We start from the raw sequence: 22,488 nt of genomic DNA, 5'->3' as shown, positions 1-22,488 counted from the left end.
TCATTTCAAAATTGACTATGATATTCACAAAAATGAAATATGACCAATATTTCATTTTCGGATTTAAAACTAAAGCTGTACCTTTCATGTAAAATTAGATCTTAATATGTCTTAGTTTTAAGGTCTATTTTGATTATTTACTGTAGCAGTTATAATTATTGTTAAGATTACCGTAAGTTAATAATTGTTACACATCTCCCTTAAGATCAAAACCCGATTCTTCTTGCCTAGGATCTAATTCAACTAAGTACTACTACGTTCGGTTACGTAAAAGTATTACTAATACATTAATAACGTTTTGGTACATCCTAATCGCAATTTTCGGTGTCTAAGTCTAACATCTTAATTTAAACCATTGCTAAACCAGTAGGTACAACAATAACATAATTATAAACCCGAATATAACTCACAAAATCATAACATTAAAAATAATCTAATAATAATGTACAGCGTGGTTTTTAACCAAAATCAACAGTTTCAGAGACCTTATGTTTGTTAGTAAATTAAAATAACCCCTCATAATTATTGGTAAAACTTAATATTTTTAAAGCATTTTGTAAAAGCCAGCGTTATTATAAAAGTTAGTAAAATTCCATCTCCAATAATATCCAACCTTTAAAACGTAACTAAGCAGTAATAACTATTAAAAATAATCTTATATAGTTGCAGAAATTTATTGTTTATTACAATCTATATTCCTTGAAAAATATTGCAGTGACATCGCATTTATTTCGCCTAGATTCAATGTAACGACCAACGAACTCTCATGATCTCTCTCTACTGTACTTATATGTATTGAAATTGATCAGTTTACAATAGTGGCTAAAATTTACTAAACATTCTATCAGTTCAAATACCGATTGTGATATTTAACAGCAGCCATTTATAAGTATTTAAATTCGTTCATGCTACTACAAAATAAATATCAATCTGGTTATAGACTTCTTCATGTATAATTTTATATAAGCTGCAAAAGGTTAGTTTTTGCATCCAAAATGGCAGAAAACGATATTATCCCATATCCCAATTTCTTTAATTTGCATTACGAAGATTTATCGTGATCAATAAATGATAATCAGACAAGTTGTAAAAAAGAGGATTCCGAAACTGACCCAGCAACAAAATATTTTCATAAACTATTTCCAAAACCCGGGAACCATCTACACTTATCATTGCCTATTCACCAGTCAAATCTGGTTTCACAGTACTTACTTACAGAAGTCTTAGTGCCAATTTCGCTATAGTGGGTTAGAGCATAACCATGGATATTGGTTGACTTTTTACACATCTGTCAAGAATTTACTATGAATATGATGTATAATTGATGAACCAATTCCTGGTTACGATCTGACCGACTATGGCGAAATTGGAGCTTACCCACTATCCTTAGTTCTCAAAGATTACTTCACAGAGATTATTGGGACTTACGAACAGCTATGTAGTGTAGCATTTTATCAGTGACCGTGACCTAGGAGCGGTTGCAGCAGGAACTGTCTCCTACCGAGGTGGTCTTGCCGTTGATTGGTCCGAGGCTGCCGTCGTACTTCGGTAGCTCTTTGCATTTCGCTTGCTGAAAATTAAAAGGTTTAATTAATTTTGATTTAAATTAAATGCTCTTTAGATAAAAGCGATGGTGAGTCTATCGGTCATTGGTAGCGATATTCTGTGGGTAGTTATTTGAGTACCAATAACGCGGCGAATGGCTATCTCACTCTGATCTGTTTATGTTTCTACTTACTCCTACATATGAAAATGCCGCCGTTCACAGGTTATATGTAGGTATAGTTATACAATGGAACTCTAAAACTATCATAATGTTTCGAAATAAGTTACGTAAATCGTAAGGGAACTCGAGTAACCAACATATTTTGTAAGGAACGCTAGTGTTTAAGCCTATGTCCAGCAGTGGAAGATTGCGGGCTGATGACGATTTTCGAATTCTTACCTCCATGAGTTCCAGCGCGATCTCCATGAACAGCCGCTCCACATTCTCGGCCTCCTTGGCGGAGGTCTCCAGGAAGTACATGCCGTGGCGCTGCGCGAAGTCCGAGCCGATGTGCCGCGGGATCTCGCGGTCCTCACGGTCTGTTTTGTTGCCTGGAATGTTCAAGTAAAAATTTAAGTCAATAAAAAGTGCAGCAGTGGACCAGCGTGATAGGAAATGATCCAAGCTTAGGAAGGCAGTTTAGACCTTGGGGATATGCACAAAGGTTCCACTCGAGAGAGCCAGGTGCAGATACTTACACCCCCACAGAGAATAGAATAGAATAGAATAAGTCAATAAAGCACACCCACAACATCTTATAACATAGTTTCTTCTGTATTTCTTGTGGGTTGACTGGTAGAAAATGATTTTAGAATTAAGCCTTTGTACACTTAATGATATATTTGTGCAATGAAGGATTAAATAAAAGGGATTTATCCTTCCTAAAAATACAGAGTACTAGCTTCAGCAGCAAGCTTTCCTTTGCCAGGTATGCCTAACTACCTGTTTAGCCATCTGAATTCATGCAAGAAACCATTAGGCAACCTAGATTTGTTTTAGGTTACGAGCCTTTTTTTTTTTTTATTTATGTGAAACAGACAGACATTACTCTGTGTAGCTGGAGTTTACCAACATTTTAATATGTTAGTCATACATAAGTAGTAGCAAGAAATTATTTGGAAAACTGTTTAGCATTAAATAAAATAGGATTGAATGAAAAAGAGATAAACAGTGCAGAATAATTTTTTTCACCTCCAAAGTTTTAGGATTTAGGGTAGATAATATTATAATAGAATATATGTATATGTATTATTATATTGTACTAGGTTTGCCCAACATACCCACTAATATCCTCAAGACCTTGTTATTGGCATATTCTTCTATTTCCCGGAGCCAGTCAGGTAGGCAGTCAAAGGTGGGCTGACAGGATATGTCGTAGACCAGGATCAAAGCATGTGCCGAGCGGTAGTAGCTTTGTGTGATGGAACGAAACCTCTCTTGTCCCGCTGTGTCCCATATTTGTAGCTGAAATTAAATGATTGTTGTGTTAGTTTCAAGAAAGAAAAAAGAAAGGAAATTTATTTCAAACACACACAGAAACAACACAATAATTATTCCCTCAGATAACAGAGATCAATATTATCAAAATCAATATCAGAGACAATTAAACATCTATTTTGTCTGGTTTAAATCTAAAAGAGTTAAAGAAAATAAATAAATAAAGTTTCAAATAAGTGTAATTAGAAAAAAAAGCATGACTGTTGCTACCCTGTGGGTTCTACTTTGATACATCATGTAGCCTTTTGGGTAATAAATGAGGTAGATATCATTTATATTATTATAAGGTTTGGTGTGTGTATTGGAAAGATATATTTTTAAGGGTAATTAAATAGCTACAGACTACAAACACAGGAGTAATAAAAATTCTAATTATGGGGCTTAATTTGGTCCAGACAATAAATCAAGACATAAAAAACCCTCAAGTGAGATCTTTCCATTAGCAATAAAACATAAAGACAGTGCAATAACAATAGTTTTAAAGACAGGAAAAAGCAAGGGATATTGTGAGTTATTACATGGAAGGCTACATGACCAAAGACCTTGTTCTAGCCACAATTTACTGGCACAAAGGACTACAATACAATGCTATACTCTGTCAATTCGATATACAGCGCCGCCACTTCGGACCTACCTTCACTTTTTCCCCATCCACTTCCACGGTCTTGATCATGAAATCGACCCCAATAGTTGCGCCTTGACCTGGTGGAAACAGTCCCTGAGTAAACCGCCGGACTAGGCACGTCTTGCCCACGCCCGCATTGCCCACCAACACCACTTTAAAGAGAAACTTGTAGTCTTCCATCGTAACCGATTCACATTTGTTGAAATTCTTTTAATAAAAGAATTCGCTAATAAATTAACAAAACTTCACGGTTCCGCTTGATGGAGCTTACTTCTCCGTGAGAAATCTAACACTGATACGCTATCAACACATTTAAATTCAATCACACGTTCATTATAGATAAGATAAGCTGAGAATGTTTGTTATTTTTATCAATATGTTTGCACTTTTAGCGAAGCAAAAAATCGTCCTTCATTTCTACACTACACAAAAGATTGAAGATTGGACAGGACACAGCTACACAGAATAGCCGAAATTGACAAACGATGACAACTCTGTGCCGTGTTGCGTAGAAGTAATTAGTCCTAAAAGTAAATACAAAAACTCGTGCTATATAATTAATCGAATCCAAATCGAATCATCGAATCGAATAGTCTATATTTTTTTAAACCACAGATACAAGTTCATAAACATTAAAAAGATTTGTCAATTTCACAGATTAGACAAAAAATGTGCAAGCCAAACTCAAACAACTTTGCTTTTCATTTTAAAAATTAATTAAATTAAAATTGATTCGTATAATACTGTACAAGTCGGAAGCTACAACTGCGTTATGAACAAAATAATGTCTAGCATAAACTATACGACACGCACAGAGGGCCAGACGAAGATAAACACAATAATATGGACGGTGCCAAACTTTATTACCCTTTTAGAAAACAAATCTACGCGAGAATTCCGCACTGATAAATCAAAGGATCCAGGTGTGGACCTAGCTGACCCGAGGTTCCAGTTGAAAATGCAATTGCTCGGGCGAGACAACGATATCATCGAAATATACTACCTATCGCCGAACCCTGTGTTTTTAAAATCAATACTCACGATATGCCTGAAACGCTTTGAGGAGCGGTCGATTGTTATACGTGAGTTCCACACTGTGCAGGCGAACAAATGGCAGTATCTAGCGACTCTGTACAAGCGCGATATCGCCAGCTACGATGGGCGCGATATATTCCTCCTCAGCGACGGGAGCCTGAGGCTGAAGTTCCAATTCATGGTCTCCAACGACATCCGCGTGGACCGCACCAACGTGCCGGAGGCGCAGCTCAGCAACGACTTCGAGAACCTCCTCAACGATGGCATGTTCTCTGACGTCATCATGAAGTCGGCCGAGGGCACAGAGTACAAAGTTCACAAGGCGGTCCTAGCCAGCCGAAGTGCGGTCCTAAAGGCTCATTTTGAACACAACACAACTGAATGCTTCACCAATGTTGTGGAGTCTCCTCTTGAGACGGAAGTGCTTAGAGAGGTGCTCACTTTCATTTACAGTGACAAAGCTCCTCGAGTGGACGAGATCCCAGAGCAATTACTAGCTGCAGCTGACTACTACCAGCTCAGCCGACTCAAGAGCCTCTGTGAAGAAGCTCTACACAAGAAACTGACTGTAGAAAATGCTATAGAAACCCTGCAGCTGGCCGACTTACATTCCGCAAACACACTGAAGCAGCTGACTCTTGAATTCATAAAAGACGGACAAGCACGACTTATCACAAAGACTGAAGGCTGGTCCAAGGTGAAGTCGGTAGAATTGATCAAAAGAATCTATGAATATATCATGGCTGACGATCTTGATGCAGATATCAAGTAAATACAAACTGATGCATTTTATTCATTTATTTTGTAATTTAACAGTAAAATGTCTGGATAGAATAATATGATTAATATAGAAATAATCAACCTTATGGTCAATTTTAACCATTTAGGTAAGGTATAGTATAGAAATGATCTCATAGTTAAATTTATAAATAAATTATAAAGGTTTAATTACATTTATATGGATTTTAAGTTATAAAACAACCACAGGAGAGTGGAAATCTCTGTAGTTATAGTGTACCTATTTTAGAGTATGTATTTGTATACATAAAAATATTGATTTTACCTTTTTGTTACCAAATCAATGGTCTTGTATGGATTGGATTAAAGTTCAATTTGATTATTTTGTTATAGTTATCAAGTGTACAATATACTTAATTATTCAAAAATAAATGTTTTATTGCCTGCAACCCTTAATGTTAGTACCTATCACTATCAGACACATAACTTTGGGCAGCACTAATAATAAAAGATATGAATAGTTAAAAGAAATATGTAATTTTATTATGTATTATCATCACTGCTAGATTCTGTATCACTAGAACTATAATTATTTACATTCACTCTATTAGTGTTCACAAACAAATCATCATCACTGTTTGAATCATCACTATTTTTATCACAAACACTCTCCACCTTTTTATCTTCAAACTCTTGTGGCCATACATTGTTCTCTTTGAAGAACTTAATAGAATCTTTGTTCATTATTCTTACGATTTCTGCTTTCACTTTATCTCCTTCCAATATAGGTTCTACGAGGATGTAGTCGCCTCTTTTGACCCAAATGTTCTTTCTGAACTTAGTTGGCATTGACGCTAGATATATTTCACCAGTGTGTGACTCCACCTGTGGAAAATATAACTGTATAAACACAGAAGTACATAATGTTTTGTTAAACCTAACCTAACCTATAAATTTATTCAAGTTACAGTCTTGATGATGGGATAAGGTGAGGATAGATGGTTCGCCTCTTAAAATCGCTTTTAATATAAGTTTTTAATAAAACTGAACTAACCTCATGTAAATTGTTGCCTTTGCTACTAACAACTTTCACAACACTTTGATTTTCTTTGGGCAACTCGAAATCATCCCAAAGTATTTCCTTCATCACATGTTTCCTCTTCGTAGTTTTAGACATGATGAAGGAAACAGTATTTATTGCATTTGGGCGAATACAAAAAAAAATGAAAAGGCAAAGCAAAGAAAGCAATAAATGAATGAGGTTAGGTTTTTGTTTTGACAACTTGACATTCAAAAGTGTTCTGTGTTCAAAACATGCACACATTCACATACCTGTTAATCTGTGATTTTAAAACTGGCTGCTAGTTTCTACGAATAAGAAATCAGATTTTCTATCCTCTCGACTTGATTTCTTCAAACTTATTCGAACTATTTTATGTTCGTATTCGTCAAGTAAAAGTATCAAGGAACGTTCAGGAGCATAATGTACCTATCGCAAAATGCACCGCAGAGATTGGAATAATAATACCAAAAGACAAAGACAAACATTTTCATACAACTTTTATTTTAATTCATCACTAACAGACGATTTCATTCCGCACTTTTCTAGGATAGCGAATATATCCAAAGACTCTCCGTCTGGTATTCCATAACCTTTTTCTAAGCCGTGAGGGTTCGAAGGAGTCACACAGGAGAGGTTCGACTCCTTTCTGAGAGCCGCGTCCACTTCCACCGAAGTGAAGAAGGCCACCGAAAGAGGGAGGTCGTTCATGCCCACTCTGTGAATGAAAAATTACTAATAAATTAAAATTATTGTTCGGTTATTTTTATGAGCGGATTTTTTGGATTCAGTTCTTGGGGTGAAATTGGGTCATTGGGTCCTTTTATAAACCCCGTACTTATCAATTTTTTTCCACTGCTGATGCGTCATAGAACAAATAATGTCTGTACTTTTCTCTTTCATTACGTCCTACAAGGTTCCTGCGCTTACGAATTTTACGGGGCTTACTACTGACTACGATATATTAGGGGCCGTCCATTAATCACGTGAGGCTCAAAGGGGGGGGGAGGGGGGTACTGAAAACCTCACGAAACATCACGAGGGGGGAGGGGGGGTTCTCGTTAGACATCACATGTATTAATTTTTTGTCAAAAATTAGGTATTTCTGAACCGATATTTTGGACGGCGCAAAAATTTTAATGATTTGTAGTATGACCTATATTTTTTCTAGTCAAAAATTGCCTTTACATAGACTTAAAAAAAAATACACGTGATCCAGGGGGGGGGGGAGGGGGGGGTTGGTCCCAAACCTCACCAAATATCACCAGGGGGGAGGGGGGGTCAAAAAATGAGAAAAACGACCTCACGTGATTAATGGACGGCCCCTTACACTGTAACTGGCCCACTGTGCATGCAACACTGGAGAAGTGGGAGGAATAAATCGCACACCGATAACCACCAATCAAAGGTTGGCTGGTAGAAATTGCTTTATAGCAATAAGTCTGCCTTTGTGCGCAAATTATTAGCAATGTTTTTAAAATGCTTTTTTGTAAAAAATGTTTTTTGTGTGCAATAAAGTGTATATAAATAAATAAAATAAAACCCTTACCTCTGCGAGCAGAACGCCCGGGTCATGAGGTTGGTGAGCTGCAGCGCCAGTGCCGCCTCGTACCGATGCTCATCAGGAACCAAGTAACGCACCTCGTCGTGGAAACTCAGGCAGAACCTGGGGAGGGTTAGAATAAGTTGTGATTTCTTGGATCTAACTGATTGATGAAATGAAGTCCACGCAAGGACTTTGCAATGGAAAGGCGGGCTGAGGATTGTACTATGTGGCATTTTCAATGGCTATATAGGCAGCGATGTAAATGTTAAATATAGTTTTACTATGGTTTTACTTGAGTGTAGTTTTTGTGGAAAACACTAAACCGAAGTGGGTGGTACAGGTGTTTAGAACTTAATTTTGCGTTTGATAGCATTACCTTAGCATGCATGTAATAACACTACGTTAAAACAACGCTGCGCCTATCGGACTTCAGTGGTGGCGCAGACTTTAAAACCTATATTTTTCGTTTTACCCTATTTTTCCCAGACACCCTGTATATACGCTACCTAGCCTCCGGAGCGCGGTCCCTCATACACACCAACATGAGGTGCAGGAAGTCGGCGGCCGCGCTCTGAAAGGAAATGAAATGAAATCGTTTATTTTTTCGACGTAGAATGTTAGAATTACTTGTCAAAAGTCATAATCTACCGCCATTTCACAAACCTGAACCACCCAGTTGTGTTTGGTGCCGTCGTAGCGCCCTGATTCCGCTTCTAGAGCCCGGGAGAGACGGCCGGAGAGGAAAGCGGTTGAGGGAGCTTCGGAATCTGGAAAAAAAACAATTATATTTTTTTTTGGTGTTTACGAATCTATCGTTGGCTGGAAGAACTTTGTTTTTGCAGTAAGACCGCCTCTGTATGCGAATAATTTAATTCGTGATTTATAACTGAGGTGTACAATATTTTTTCATTAAGTCAGTGCACGTAGAGCTCACGTGACAAATAATAGAACCACAGACCTGTATTTGAGAATAGAACCATCATTTATTACTTTACTTAAAAGTCGCTATGTGTTTAGTTTTGGTCAAGTTAGCGTATGTACATACAAAGAATCAGGCTGGAGAGTAAGCACTTGTTTACCGATTACAAGAGCTATACCGTAAACGAGTATGACTATCTTCTCTACGCTTCACAAACCTTGTTTTGTTTACACACTCGCGAGCAATGAAAAAGTTCCATCTGCTATCTTTGTTTCATATGTCACTGGAACTTTGTCACTGCTCGCGAGTAGTTGTTTGTATACTCACCCGCAATCTCCTCAAGTTTATTGAACATGTCGGACTCAGTCCCGCCGACCCAGCGTGCTCGCTCGAACATTTCATCTACGCGCCGCCCGCTTAACTTGGCTAGCCGCATCGCATTATAACCGGCCATCTCCACTGTCTACAATATTTTAAGAAGAATGAAATATCATTTATTCGATGTTAACTTTGATGTAAAATTTGTGAGGATGTCTGAGCTGGCCCAAGATCGTAAACAGTAGCGGCGCTTCACTTCGGCCATTTGCTCCCCAGAAGAGATTGGGGAATAAGTATGTAAGTAAATTTTACATTGTCTACCACCATGTTCTTAGAATAAGATTAGCGAGTAATTTAACTCATTCCACCTAAAGTTATTATATGGCCGCACAATTTATATCGATCGAATATTATGATAAATCTAGACTATTTCGCAAAAAAAAAAAAAAAAACACGCACTCACGCCTTGTACTAATGTACTCCCTTGCGGGGTAGGCAGAGGTGCATTGCTGCACCCACTTTTCGCCAGAGTGTTATGTTAGTCCCAATGTAATAGGGGGCGGGCCTATTGCCATTTTTCGGGCACATCCAAGACCCGAGAGCAAATATCTGTGTTTAAACAAATATCTGCCCCAGCCGGGAATCGAACCCGGGACCATCGGCTCAGTAGTCAGGGTCACTAACCACTACGCCATTCGGTCGTCTATTCGCAAGACTATTTCGCAAGACCTTAAAAATTTGACATTGAATTTTTATATCGCCGAAAATTGTACTCAGGATAACTGCAGTATGTAGTTAATCCAAAATGTACATAATAATATCAAATTCCAGCACAGTACCTGATCTTCAACATCTTCCTCCATGAACCCCTCCATATATTGCTTCTTAAGCGTGTAAACTCTCTTGCCCTTTGTGGACGCGAACATTTTAGCTGCTTTGTGTTTCGCCTCAGCGTTGGTCATTGTCGGGTTGAATTGCTTCAGGAGTCTTTCTGCGAAGTTCTGGCCGGCACCTGGAATTAAAGGTTTTTGATTAGTCTTTCAAATTTATTATTATTACATACATGAATGATTATCAAGAATTTCATTAAATATTGTAAAGATAATATTCGTAAGTGAGGCAAAGTCTATCTATAGGTAGAAAGAACCCTAACACTGGTCCGATGATTGTAACTTCACATAATAATGTGTACTATATGTGAAATGTGCACTTAAAAATTCTCATCTCAACAAAGATTAGGTTGATGAACTTGGTGCCGTAAATATGTGTGCTCATATGCTAGGTATTTATGAATCTGCATCAATACACACAGTACAGCACAAATTATAATGTTACAGATTACTTTCTCCTTGTAACTTGTTCTAAATGTGAAACGTGCCTATATAAATTCTCCAAAAAACACTCACCATAAATCCGTGCATAGTTGATAACCTTAGCATGATCACGACTCACGCCTATAGCGCTAGCCGTCAGCGAGTGTAAGTCGCTGCCAGCTTGCTTGCTGCCGGCTAGGACTGACCAACCGAAGGCCGAGCCTCCAGCCAGGCCGATGGAACTGTCGCCGAGTAGGGCGGCTATCCAGAGCTCCTGTGAGGAGGATGAGTGTGTTATGTGATGATTTGGATTTTGCAAAATCTCGAATGGAAAAATGGCTCCTTGTCTAATTGATTTATAAATTACGTAAATCGTTAGGAAAATACGAGTACTCGCTAGACAGTATTGCATACACAGAGTATTTATTTATTAATTTACATTAGCCATTTGCTTCGCTTATTTGTACTAACATGAGATGTTATTTTAGCACTGTATTACAAAAGCAAATTATACACAACAGGTGAAACTATTTTAACCCATATGCAAAACGCCTTGTTCAAGATCCTATTATGTGTAATCTATTTCGCACATTTTACACCAGCTCCAAATGTTCATCCCTACCTGCGAGTCAACATCAGCCCCTATGAACCTATACCCGGGTGGGGCCTGCACCATGGCGCGCAGCTCCGATCCGACTCGTTCTGCGTGTGCGTTGCTCGCCGTCATCCACGTGGGCTCGGATGCGCTGTTTGTGGAGATAGATTTTGGAGTGTGAGTGCGATGTTTGTTGACGTGGGTTAGCAAGTGGGTGGTTATAGATTGATGTGGTCTATTTCCTCTGACAGACCTGACAAATAATAAGAATCTTCCATGTATCTCAGATTACTATTGGGGATCCGGACGTATATTTAAACAGGGCCAATATACAGGGTGTTGCAAAAAGAATATACTAAGCCGAAACCATTAGTATACCCTGTATTTACACAAATTTCTACTGCACTATGATGACATAGTAATTTGTGACTTTAGTGTAATATCCGTAAACATAAATCTAAGTGCAAAAGCACAAGATTGACTTCCTTACCGTCTAGTAAGTGTCCCTGCGACGACCACTTGAGGCAGTATGGCGCCCTGGTCCCTCGACCTCCACACTACTTGCTGCCCCAGTATACGGGAGCGGTTGTTCCGCCAGTATGACATCATACGGCCTGATAGTAAAACCTGCCGGAATGGATTTTGGTGCGTAAGGAAATTGGCATGAATATGTAAGTAAGCACAAGGATAAATAAGATTATGATATTCTTGAAAGCGGTGTAAATGAACCCAAAACAACACATTTGAACTTAAACACAGATGTTATGTAATTATTTACACATTTAACACATTCATGGAATTAAATAATGTGAAAGATTACAGTGAGGTGAATCTACATAATGCTCTGAAAGTGATATATTATGTACAATGGTATAGTGAAGATGATTGATTACATTTCTTATTCACTATTGCATACCCTTTCGCCTTGATTTCCTTGGTCAACCTTGCAAAAAGGTTATCATATTAAAATCATATTTTAAAAATATCTAGGTTGGTAAATAGTACCTAATATTATAAACAGTGGGTCATCATAAATCTATACCTAAATTATAAAAAAGGATATTTTATACACTCTACCGATCCTATAAAATTATTATTGTCATTCATCAAAGAAGCTTTAATACCTTTTCAGCATCGTTTCCCTGCGCAGACAGCACGTTTTGACTGAACATGTCCAGGAAATCTCTAGCGAGGGGGTTCCCCACTTTGTACTTCGGACCATCCTTGTGAGGCAGTCGGAAGAAGTGACAACATCCTGTGTGTAGAAAAACATATTAGGTAAGTTGATCCTTTCGGCGCTAAGTGCCTAAGACGCAGTGTGCCTCTTTATTAATGCCCACGGGAAATCTTTTTAAGTTCGCAAGAATATCAGCTTGATCCTACTAATATTATAAATGCGAAAGTTTGTGAGTATGTGTGTACAGTGCTCCAAAATTGATAATGCGCATAGAAATCTTTGACAGATCGGTTGTTTTCGATTATGTGACACATGATATTGACTCCTATTTCTTTCGAACAAGGTGCAAAATGCAAGTGTTTTTTTAAGGCTCTTACGATTTAATGATTCGGTTGTGAAGATCTGCATGTGCATTATTAATTTTGGACAAGTGTACTATGTTTGTTACTGCTTCACATCAAAACGGCTGAACAGACTTTAACGAAATTTGTCATGGAGTTAGCTAACAACTGGATTAACACATAGGCTACTTTTTATCGCGGTATTCCCACGGGAAAACTTTTTAAGGCGAAGCGAAGCTCGCGTGACTAGCAGTTTGATAATAAATCATTAATATCAAAACCATAGAGTATTATAGTTATAAATTCTGGGCACTGCGAGCTGATATACAGGTTTTACCTAGTTCGGCCGCAGATGCTACTTTCATACCAAATTGAATAAAATACCACGTCTTCGCTATTAATTAATGTGATAAGATTATGTTACCTTGCAGCAGCAGCCCGGTCCACACGCCCAGGCCGTGGTACTTGTTCGCCGCCGCCTGCTCGTCCAACTTGCGCCGCGCGTAGTACGTGCGCTTGCCCATGTCCTCCTGGTGTATTATCATTAACTTTATTAGTACAGGTTAGAGAAGAAAGGTTTCAAGTGTGAAATGTGCGGTGATAAAATTGAGAGTGTCTTAATTTTTTACTTATAGACATACAGCTAATAGTAATCTTCTCTCATATTCATGTATAATTACCTCGACCCTCCGCGACAGTTTCTCCATGCTGCGCGCACCGGCGCCGCCATCTTGTTTGCACTCCACCACCGGGCACTTCTCCAATAGCTGCTTCAGCGGGATCCTGAAATAAATGCCCTTTACATAACTATTGCCGAACAAAAATATCATAACAACGTGACATAGGTGGTAAACTAATCACTATACCTACATGTCTAACAATCGCATGGAAAGAGACAATATGGCGGACGGACTCATTCTATCTGGCTCTATTTTACTCTAATCGTAGCAATACTTCTTCCTACTTCCTACTCCCACTTATGTAATAGCCGCAATTTTTTTATTGTTTCTTTATCTGCAGGGCAATAAACGAATCACATATACAAGGTTAAATGTATCATCCTCATCGTCATCATTCAACAATCTTCCACTAAAGGAGACATAGACCTCTACCAAGGACCATAGAGAAAATAAAATAAGACCCAAAAAATTGAAGAAAATTAACTATTGACCAAAACCATCCTCATGCAATCACTAGGTACCTACAATAATTAAGCTCTTCGGCGCCGCCTGGAGGGCGTCCCACGTTAGTCTATCAATACAAGTCTCTCACCTCGGTGTACCATCATCCTCATCCTGGTAGTGGCTAGAGGGCACGAGGAAGCCCCAGCCTTCATCAGCTAAATAGTGCAGCGGATACCCCTCCCAGCTCAGCCGAAGGAGGGATGGAGTTATCTGGATTGAATGAGATAGAATGAAATGGTATAGAATTGATACATAACAAATCTCACTCTGATGAAAATGATATAAGTAGGTGTAGTAAAATGCTTTACTGAAAACTGCATCAAAATTGGTTCAGTGAAGGGTCACACACACACAAACATACATGCACACATACATTACATAAAGGCAAATAAAAAAAACTTTTTTTAAGCCGGTTAAAAACACTACTTTATATTCACTGCATTTAGCGGGTTTGATTCCTGGTTTAGCAGCTTTATAAAATAAGTGAAGGTAAAACAAGTGTGAAACTTACCTGCATACTTGTAGTAACATTATTAGCTTTCCCGGGCTTTGTACACAGTTTCCGGTACCAGGCCGGATATCCGGGCAAATATGGCCGCTTCACCGGAAGTAGTTCCGCCAAGTCGAAGAGGTATTGAAACTTTTTGCTCAGAACCTTCAATTGACTGTCACTTATTTGTTTATGGCACGGTTTTGTTTTTAAATCTATGTATTCTTGATTTAGGACTTTAAATGTTTTCAATTTTGCTTCCAAATCTTCGTTACTATTTGTTTCTTGTACAATATCATTATCTGTTTCCATATTTTCAAATTCCGCTTGTAAGTCACTTATTTCTTTCATTTTTTTCTTGGTAGCCTTTTTTAATTTCAAGGTTTGCGTGGACCAATCTTGGTTCCACATCCAGAGATCATTTTTGTACTCCTCATTGATCATAAGTCGGCATGCTTCATCCGCTTTTAGCGATAAGAGCTGCCTCGATTCCAGATTTAAGTCTTGGAAGACTGTTTCTGATGATTCTATGTATCTAGTCCAGTTTGAGTTCACTGGAAGGTAGGTTGAACCTGAAAATAAATAGGCGATTGTCAATTTACAAGAATTTAAAGTTTACTGCATCGACGTAGAATTTTAGAACTAATAAGTTCTCGAGTGGAGATCACAAACTGGCAAACGTAGCATGGGACACCCTTCAGCACGTTTAACCGACGACCATTAACTACGAAGCTGGTAGTGGCTGAATGTGCAAAGCCAATGACAGTATTGTAACCACTCCTTTATTTACATTACAAACTGATGAAATGAAAATGAAAAAAAAAAGTCAGAATACTCACCTAACTCAAGCATACCAGCCAGCGTGACCGGATGCGGAAACCGCTCCATAAACAGCGGCAGTAGTTCCACCAGCACCCGCCAGGTGGCGCCCACATCCGCCGCGCAGTAGCTCATCACTTCCGGGAACCGCTCTATGACGTCCGCCATCTTGCCTTCTACGAACACGTCTCTGGTTTGTTTGTCTATGGACGAGCCGCAGTATAGCTTGTGTACCTGGGGAATTTGTATAGATTTTTATTTATTTAAATACTTTATTGCATATAGTTAGATTAGACAACATAAAAGAACAGTCAAATCAAGTGAATTCAAAGGCGGATTTAACACCTGAACGCGTTTTTGAAGAGGTATTCTATTCTATTCTATTCTATTCTCTGTGGGGGTGTAAGTACCTGCACCTGGCTCTCTCGAGTGGAACCTTTGTGCATATCCCCAAGGTCTAAACTGCCTTCCTAAGCTTGGACCATTTCCCACCACGCTGGTCCACTGCGGGTTGGTGGGTTCACATATCTAGATGTGCTAAATCTAGATATGCAGGTTTCCTCACGATGTTTTCCTTCACCGTAAGAGCGATGGTATACATTTTACTTAAGTTAAAAGAACTCATTGGTACATGTCAGCGCCGGGATCGAACCCGCATCTCTGGCGTGAGAAGCGGGCGCTTACCCGACTGAGCTACGACCGCTCTCTTTGAAGAGGTATATTTTGATAGCTTATAATATCTACCAATGTCAATGAAATGTAATTTTAAACGCCTTCCCCTACAATAAATAAATAAAATAAATAAATCCAATTGAAGGAATACATTGAATAACCAACCACCATGTATAACAGATGACCTAAGCAGCATATCTGATGCTGCAAAAGTTTTGTTGTGGAAAGCCTTTGCCCAGCATTAACGATTTGGTAAGGGACTGGTAAGTGAGAATACCTCAGTGAGACTATTAAGCGAGCTGATCTCCATCCAGCCGGCGTCACTCGGCGCGGGCTCCTTGCTGCTCTTGAGCGCCGCGCGCTGGTAGCTGGTGACGCCGCTCACTCACGAGAGCATAGAGCCACTATAGGGCCTTCTGGTCTGTGGTTCAATCGACTGGGATAGCCTTCTTTTACAACCCATTTAAGATGGTTTCGTCCTCATCGAGATCCGATGACGGCGAATATCCAATAATAGCGAGGGATACATGGAATAACCCACCACCCTATATGACTGATGACCGGTTGGGACACCACGATAGACTAATGACGATGACGAGACAGCCTAAGACAGATACATAGCTGGTAGTAGCTGGCAACGCTCTTTGGTAAAGTAAGTACATATGCGCAGCAGTAGACAGTTACGGGAGCATGATTGATCTTGAATATTCTATAACAAAACATACCTCAGTAAGACTATTAAGCGAGCTGATCTCCATCCAGCCGGCGTCACTCGGGGCGGGTTCCTTACTGCTCTTGAGCGCCGCGCGCTGGTAGCTGGTGACGCCGCTCACGCACGTGTGTATGGAGGCACTATAGGGCCTTCTGGTGTGTGGTTCAATCGACTGGAAATGCCTTGTTCTACAGCCCATTTAAGATGGTTCCTTCCTCATATGACGGCGAATATCCAATAATAGCGAAGGATACATGGAATAAACAAGCAAGAGTAGCGTGGAACGCCCGTCGGCCCGCTGGACTGAAGACAACATAAGACAGATAGCCGGTAGTAGGTGGCAGCTCCCTTTTGGGAAAACCTCTGTCTAGCAGTGGAAGATTACGTAGGGTCTAGAATATTCTAGAAGAAGATACAATACCTCAGTGAGACTATTAAGCGAGCTGATCTCCATCCAGCCCAGGTCTCCAGGCGCGGGCTCCTTGCTGCTCTTGAGCGCGGCGCGCTGGTAGCTGGTGACGCCGCTGACACACGTGTGCATCGACATCGTGTCCATGAAGCGGACTCCTGAGAAATAATAATAATATGTAAGGTCATCTGACAATGTAGTCGGACGGCCGAGTGTAAGGCAGAGCAGAGATATGGGTGTCGGAAGCGGATACTCGTATTCTACTAATGGATTAAAATACAGGCTACATTTTATACAGGGAAAATTTTAAGGCTAACCAAAGCGTCAACAGCTAGTAAGCTAGTAGTCTGTTATGGTGTGGTGTTCTCTTCGTTGACCAGACATAGGGTAACAATTTAAGCATTGTGAAAGTACCTACTATAAATTTTATTACAAATATGTACGACATTATTCTAAAGAACAAAAAACTAAAATAAACTTACCAGTCTTCCCCAACCAATACTGCTCTTTGACCTTCGCCCGGTCGTAAGCGACATTGTGACCGACCACTATTCTTGGTCGGTTTATATCTCCGACTGGTTCATCAGAGCTGTCTGTTTCCAGTGGAATGAGATCTTGATATCTGACGTTGTCAAATTCTTCGTGAGGCGAGTTGTTGGCCACTGGGTAACTCACCCAGCCGTACCTGTAACGGGTGATTTACAGATAATATGATAGGCACATAAAATTTATTTTTTACTCACCTTTAAAACTTTTGAGTAAAAAATTTATTCAATCTATCTTTTGAAACACATGTACTTACTTTATGTATAAAATGACTAGGTATATAAATTCAAAATTGTGTTTGGAAAACCTTTAAAAGCAATTCAAAGCCAAAGGCAAAGTAGCTACTTTTCTCTTTCCAATAAAATAGGTAAAAGTGATTATATATCTTACCAAGCATTAGGAGAAACAGCACAAGCCAAAGTGGGTCTCTTGCCAGCAGACATAAGGACCTCCACATCGAAGATGAGGGCATCATCAGTGGGACACGGGACTGGCTGAGGTGGATCATCTCCTACGTATTTAGACCAGCCAGCCTGGCGGGACCATTTCTGAAACATCGTTTTTTTTTCGTTATGTAAACTTTTTTCATTGGCAATTCTATTGACATTCTATCTTTATCAAATTTTATTTATGTTCTATCCTGTTGTTATACATAACTAAAAATAATTTAAAGTAAAGCCCTACATACCAGCCAAAAGGCTACCTGGCAATGACAGGAAACCTTTTAGTGATGCAGTTAAAAGTAATAGGTAATAATTAGAATTCTGAAGCAGTGATGCTGGATAAAAAACAGCTATTACAATAAGGCAGTTTTACAAATAAAGTTGTTTGAAACATTTGTTTGGGTCTGTATCATAATATTCATTATCATCATCACTCACTCACTTACAGAGGATACTTACAGAAGCCTCTCACAGAGAGCACCACAACACTCTGTCCTCAGCCTTCATTATTCAGCCACTCTTTTATAGTTTACTTTTGATAAATTTTAATGTACACACACACACACATTCACGCCTTGTACTAATGTACTCCCTTGCGGGGTAGGCAGAGGTGCATTGCTGCACCCACTATTCGCCAGAGTGGGTTCTACCTTTTTTGGCATAAGATTTTTTTGCCTAATCTCGTATTGCATAGTAACGTTTGGTCAAAGTCTCGTTACGCCGAAAATCGTATGGCATAAATCTCGTTTAGTAAAAAGTTATTTCGCATAACATTGTTTAGCCTAATAATGGTATGGCCAAATCTTGAATAGCCTAATAATGCTATGGCATAGGTTTAAACAAAGTAATAATATTCGTTTGGCTTTAACTTTGACGGAGCGTCTCCCTACATAGCGCAAACTGGTGCCTTGTATTGTTTCCGCTGTTTGGAAAACGCTCCGCTCCGCTTCGCTGCGCTCCGCTTTGGTTTTGATGAACATGTGCACCTAACACGCTCCTCCTCGCTTTGCTCGTCGTCGCACCTATTTTTAGGTTTCGACCTCATGGGGTTTGTAATAATTATATTGGTCGTTAACTTTCGATTTTTTGATCATACAATATCGTGATTTTCGGGATGTAGGAGAAAAATACCACAATTTGTACATTTACTACATACTTAATATATTATTTATTAAGATAACATTAGGAGAAACAAGATTATACATAGGTATAGACGAATATAAATTTGAGCAAACGAAACTTAGGTGTTTAAAGATTGTGCCTAAAGAGTTTTAGACGAAACGAGCCTTATGCCACATAAGTCTTGCCAAAGTGATGGTTCTGCCAAAAAAGTTTAGACCATACGAGTTATGCGAAATGAGTTTTGGTCAATAAAGATTATGCCAGATGAGCGGAACCCGCCAGAGTGTTATGTTAGTCCCAATGTAATAGGGGGCGGGCCTTTTGCCATTTTACGGGCACATCCAAGACGAAGAATTACATTGTGTTAAATACAAATATCTGTGTTTAAACCAATATCTGCCCCAGCCGGGAATTGAACCCGGGACCTTCGGCTCAGTAGTCAGGGTCACTAACCACTACGCCATTCGGTCGTCTATTTTAATGTATTTCCAAATTAATGCTAAGCCCTACTGTTAACAGTGGCTTGTTGTAATCCATACCTTGGGCAAAGGAGGAAGGTCACAGCTGACGAGCTTCTCTAGCAGTTCCCGGTATGCCCGGCTTTGTTCCTCACCAATGTTGTAGAAATGTTCAACCACATCCTTCCCTTTCAGTTCTGGAAGCTTCAGCTCTACGTCTGGTAGAACTTTGGTGTCGCTGATGTTGATGCCATGTTTCTTCAGGTTTTCTTGACAGCTGTGAGCAGGGGATACAGTCAGAGAGCCACAAAAACAAAATTGAATTGAATTGAATTGGTGGTTTTTACTGAGGGCCTTATGTTTTAAACATGATTGGGCATACTGTCTGATTTGAATAGGTTATCTAGGTGAATGTGTGTGTAATTTGTTTACTTATTGAAAACTGTGATGATGATGATGAAATGGTTAGAAATAGCTGAATATTTTAAAATTTACCTCTTGATCGTAGCTGGATCTAATTTGGGGCTCTGCTGTTTGAATAACTGTTCGTGAATATTCTTCGATATCAACTGTATATTAACTTCATTGACTCTAAACTCTTTCGAAACATTATTTGGTTTCGGTAGTTCCTCAACTTTTAGGTTATCATCATTTTTGGTATTTTTTTGTCTTATTATTCTTACTTCACTAACGGGAAATATATCACAGTAATTTCTTCTATGTATTTTATGTATTCTAGCTACACTAACTCTTAACATTTTATAATGTTTACAGCTCATTTCGGGTTTGACCCGCAATCCGCAAGTTTTGTTTGTTTACATATTTTGACAGCTAGATCGAGCCCATGTAGTTTTTTTTTGTCTGTGTGACTTCAACACAGAACTTTAAAATTAGTGGTTATGTTATTATTCTAGGGACAGTTCCTATTTTACCATGTTTTGTAGGTCAAGCTCTCAAGCTGAACTTTATCAATCTTTAAAGTAGATAACGATTTCCTTCAAACACCAAACGATTCGCCACAAAGCCATTGCAGTGATATATCACGCCATGCATAATATACCAACAGACTTTTAAAGCTTATGGCAGGACCGTAATGTATATTATAATTTTAATGTAAAAAATAATAATAGATCTCCAAAGTATAATTATTAATCATTTATTACATTGTGTTAAATACAAATCGCATAATACTATTCCAATTAATACCTACATATCAATGACATTTTCCACTTGCAAAAAATAAAATTCAAAAGTGCATACTTAAAAATAAGATAAGGAATGTGTTTGAAACTTAAAGGGCATGATTAGTTAGTTCTTAATTGATAGTCTCCATTCTGCGTGATGTAGCGCACCCAGGGCAGCGCCTGGTAGCCGCTCTTCTCAATGATCTTCAAGTATCTCACTTGTATCCCAGAGGTTGTAAAGTAAGGGATTTCAAATTTGACCTGAATGGGCGGCTTTCCATCCACATCCTCGCACTCAACTGAGGGCAGGCCAAAGTGAGCCCGCATTAAGTACTCCTTGCCTCCTGGGAAAGACTTGATGGACCAAGTGATGGCATTCTGCTCTGGAGTGTACTTCACACTACCAATGGTTGTCTTGAACTTAGGGGAGTCGGCATCGGCCGGGACGGGTATGATAATTTCAACATTGTTAGCAGTTGACCTCCTTTTGAACTGGGATTTGGCTTTGATCATGTACTCGACTCTGGAGTGAGCGTGTCTCTCGATCACAGACTCTATCCAAATTAGTGGTTTCACATGTGTGTTCAGTCTGTAGGACATCAGTTCAAACTCACCATCCGGTGGGATGAATGAAATTGTTCTGTCATTCTCAAATCGGGACAATCTGACGCACTGGTGGAACTTCACATCTTCCAGCTCAACAGACTTAGACTTCCCTCTGCCAGTACTTTCGAAAAGTACTTTGTCATTGAGCCCGAGCCTTAATTCTGGCATTCCAGACAAGTACACCCTCATTTTGATGGCACCAACAATCTCACTTCGCAACACATTGCCATTGGAGTTGGCCAACAGATTGACAGACTCAATAACATCTAAGAAGACCTCGTTTTTCCTGTACTTGATCCCTTCCGACCTCCAGGAGACGGCGTTGGTGACAGCCATTGGGATTCGCACCTGCATCTCCAGCTTGTGGCCCTCCTGTGTGATGTACTCCTGCAGGATCTTGCTGTCCGTGGTCTGCGGGTAGCCGAAGTCGAGCAGCTCGTCCATCAGCTCGTAAATCACCACAAAGTTGTCACGGATACTCTCCTCTTCGAGTTCCTTGAAGTATTCAGTCATGACTTCCACTATTTTGTACAGAAAGACGAACACGAGCGCTATGTTGGCATTCTTCTTGGTGGTGGACACGATGTACAGGTTGTTGGTCTTGATGAAGGCGAAGGTGCACTCGTTGGTCTGCAGTAAGGGCGTCAACATACCGTCTTCCTCCTTCTCCATCAGAAGCGGCATGAACTTGTCTATGACGCCCATGTCCACGTCCCCCCGGTAGTTCCTGGAGATCAGGACCTTGCCCTTCACGTCCAGAATGAAAATACCCGAGGAAGACATCTTGAAGCTGAAATGTAAGTACATTTATGATCGGAACTGATAAGTACTAAAACCTGTTTTTATGTAGCGTCAGCAGCGCCCGAATGATTGGAATCGGAAGCAGTAAGTAGGATATTCAATTTATTAAGCAAATTAATGTAGTATTTACCTTAAAACACTATATTTTTAGCAAAAATCTACATTTTATCCCACATACGTGGGACTAGTACGATGATGCAACTGACACTGACAGTTAAAAACAAACGAAATGTCAAAGTTAAACATGAATTCGTTGGTCTGTGGTGTCAAAGGAGTACGACTAGCACGAGTCTTTCATCAACATATAGAATTTGTACAGACCACCTCAACTC

At 39.4% G+C, this 22,488-nt stretch overlaps 5 protein-coding genes across 5 annotated transcripts; 1 reads left to right on the top strand and 4 right to left on the bottom strand.

The window, feature by feature from the left end:
- Positions 1-1,309: 1,309 nt before the first annotated feature.
- Positions 1,310-4,105, bottom strand: LOC119694336 (ras-related protein Rab-30). The gene is made up of 4 exons (XM_038120463.2): positions 3,678-4,105; positions 2,827-3,010; positions 1,946-2,097; positions 1,310-1,570 (listed from the first exon to the last, which is right to left on the bottom strand). Exons 1-4 carry the CDS (start codon positions 3,846-3,848, stop codon positions 1,469-1,471), a joined length of 609 nt encoding a protein of 202 aa, XP_037976391.1. The 5' UTR covers positions 3,849-4,105; the 3' UTR covers positions 1,310-1,468.
- Positions 4,106-4,318: 213 nt separating this feature from the next.
- Positions 4,319-5,497, top strand: LOC105392339 (speckle-type POZ protein-like). The gene has a single exon (XM_011563949.3). The coding sequence runs from the start codon at positions 4,441-4,443 to the stop codon at positions 5,473-5,475; it is 1,035 nt and encodes a 344-aa protein (XP_011562251.3). The 5' UTR covers positions 4,319-4,440; the 3' UTR covers positions 5,476-5,497.
- A 462-nt stretch (positions 5,498-5,959) lies between these two features.
- LOC105392364 (probable RNA-binding protein EIF1AD) lies at positions 5,960-6,713 on the bottom strand. Its single transcript, XM_011563973.3, has 2 exons — positions 6,496-6,713; positions 5,960-6,326 (listed from the first exon to the last, which is right to left on the bottom strand). Exons 1-2 carry the CDS (start codon positions 6,616-6,618, stop codon positions 5,985-5,987), a joined length of 465 nt encoding a protein of 154 aa, XP_011562275.1. The 5' UTR covers positions 6,619-6,713; the 3' UTR covers positions 5,960-5,984.
- A 271-nt stretch (positions 6,714-6,984) lies between these two features.
- LOC105392340 (DNA polymerase subunit gamma-1, mitochondrial) lies at positions 6,985-20,414 on the bottom strand. The gene is made up of 20 exons (XM_048625419.1): positions 20,061-20,414; positions 19,647-19,842; positions 17,933-18,090; positions 17,479-17,681; positions 17,009-17,154; positions 15,224-15,437; positions 14,406-14,956; positions 13,983-14,104; positions 13,391-13,493; positions 13,135-13,240; positions 12,317-12,447; positions 11,683-11,819; positions 11,220-11,343; positions 10,691-10,871; positions 10,124-10,296; positions 9,294-9,429; positions 8,711-8,814; positions 8,554-8,618; positions 8,051-8,167; positions 6,985-7,219 (listed from the first exon to the last, which is right to left on the bottom strand). Exons 1-20 carry the CDS (start codon positions 20,342-20,344, stop codon positions 7,003-7,005), a joined length of 3,468 nt encoding a protein of 1,155 aa, XP_048481376.1. The 5' UTR covers positions 20,345-20,414; the 3' UTR covers positions 6,985-7,002.
- A 291-nt stretch (positions 20,415-20,705) lies between these two features.
- LOC105392341 (AP-1 complex subunit mu-1) lies at positions 20,706-22,425 on the bottom strand. Its single transcript, XM_011563951.3, has 2 exons — positions 22,287-22,425; positions 20,706-22,145 (listed from the first exon to the last, which is right to left on the bottom strand). The coding sequence occupies exon 2, from the start codon at positions 22,136-22,138 to the stop codon at positions 20,870-20,872; it is 1,269 nt and encodes a 422-aa protein (XP_011562253.1). The 5' UTR covers positions 22,139-22,145; positions 22,287-22,425; the 3' UTR covers positions 20,706-20,869.
- Positions 22,426-22,488: the final 63 nt, after the last annotated feature.

The sequence above is a fragment of the Plutella xylostella genome, chromosome 14 (assembly GCF_932276165.1).
Source record: "Plutella xylostella chromosome 14, ilPluXylo3.1, whole genome shotgun sequence".
Lineage (NCBI taxonomy): Eukaryota > Metazoa > Arthropoda > Insecta > Lepidoptera > Plutellidae > Plutella > Plutella xylostella.
Note: the sequence above shows the minus strand (reverse complement) of the source record. Positions and strands in the feature narration are given on the sequence as shown.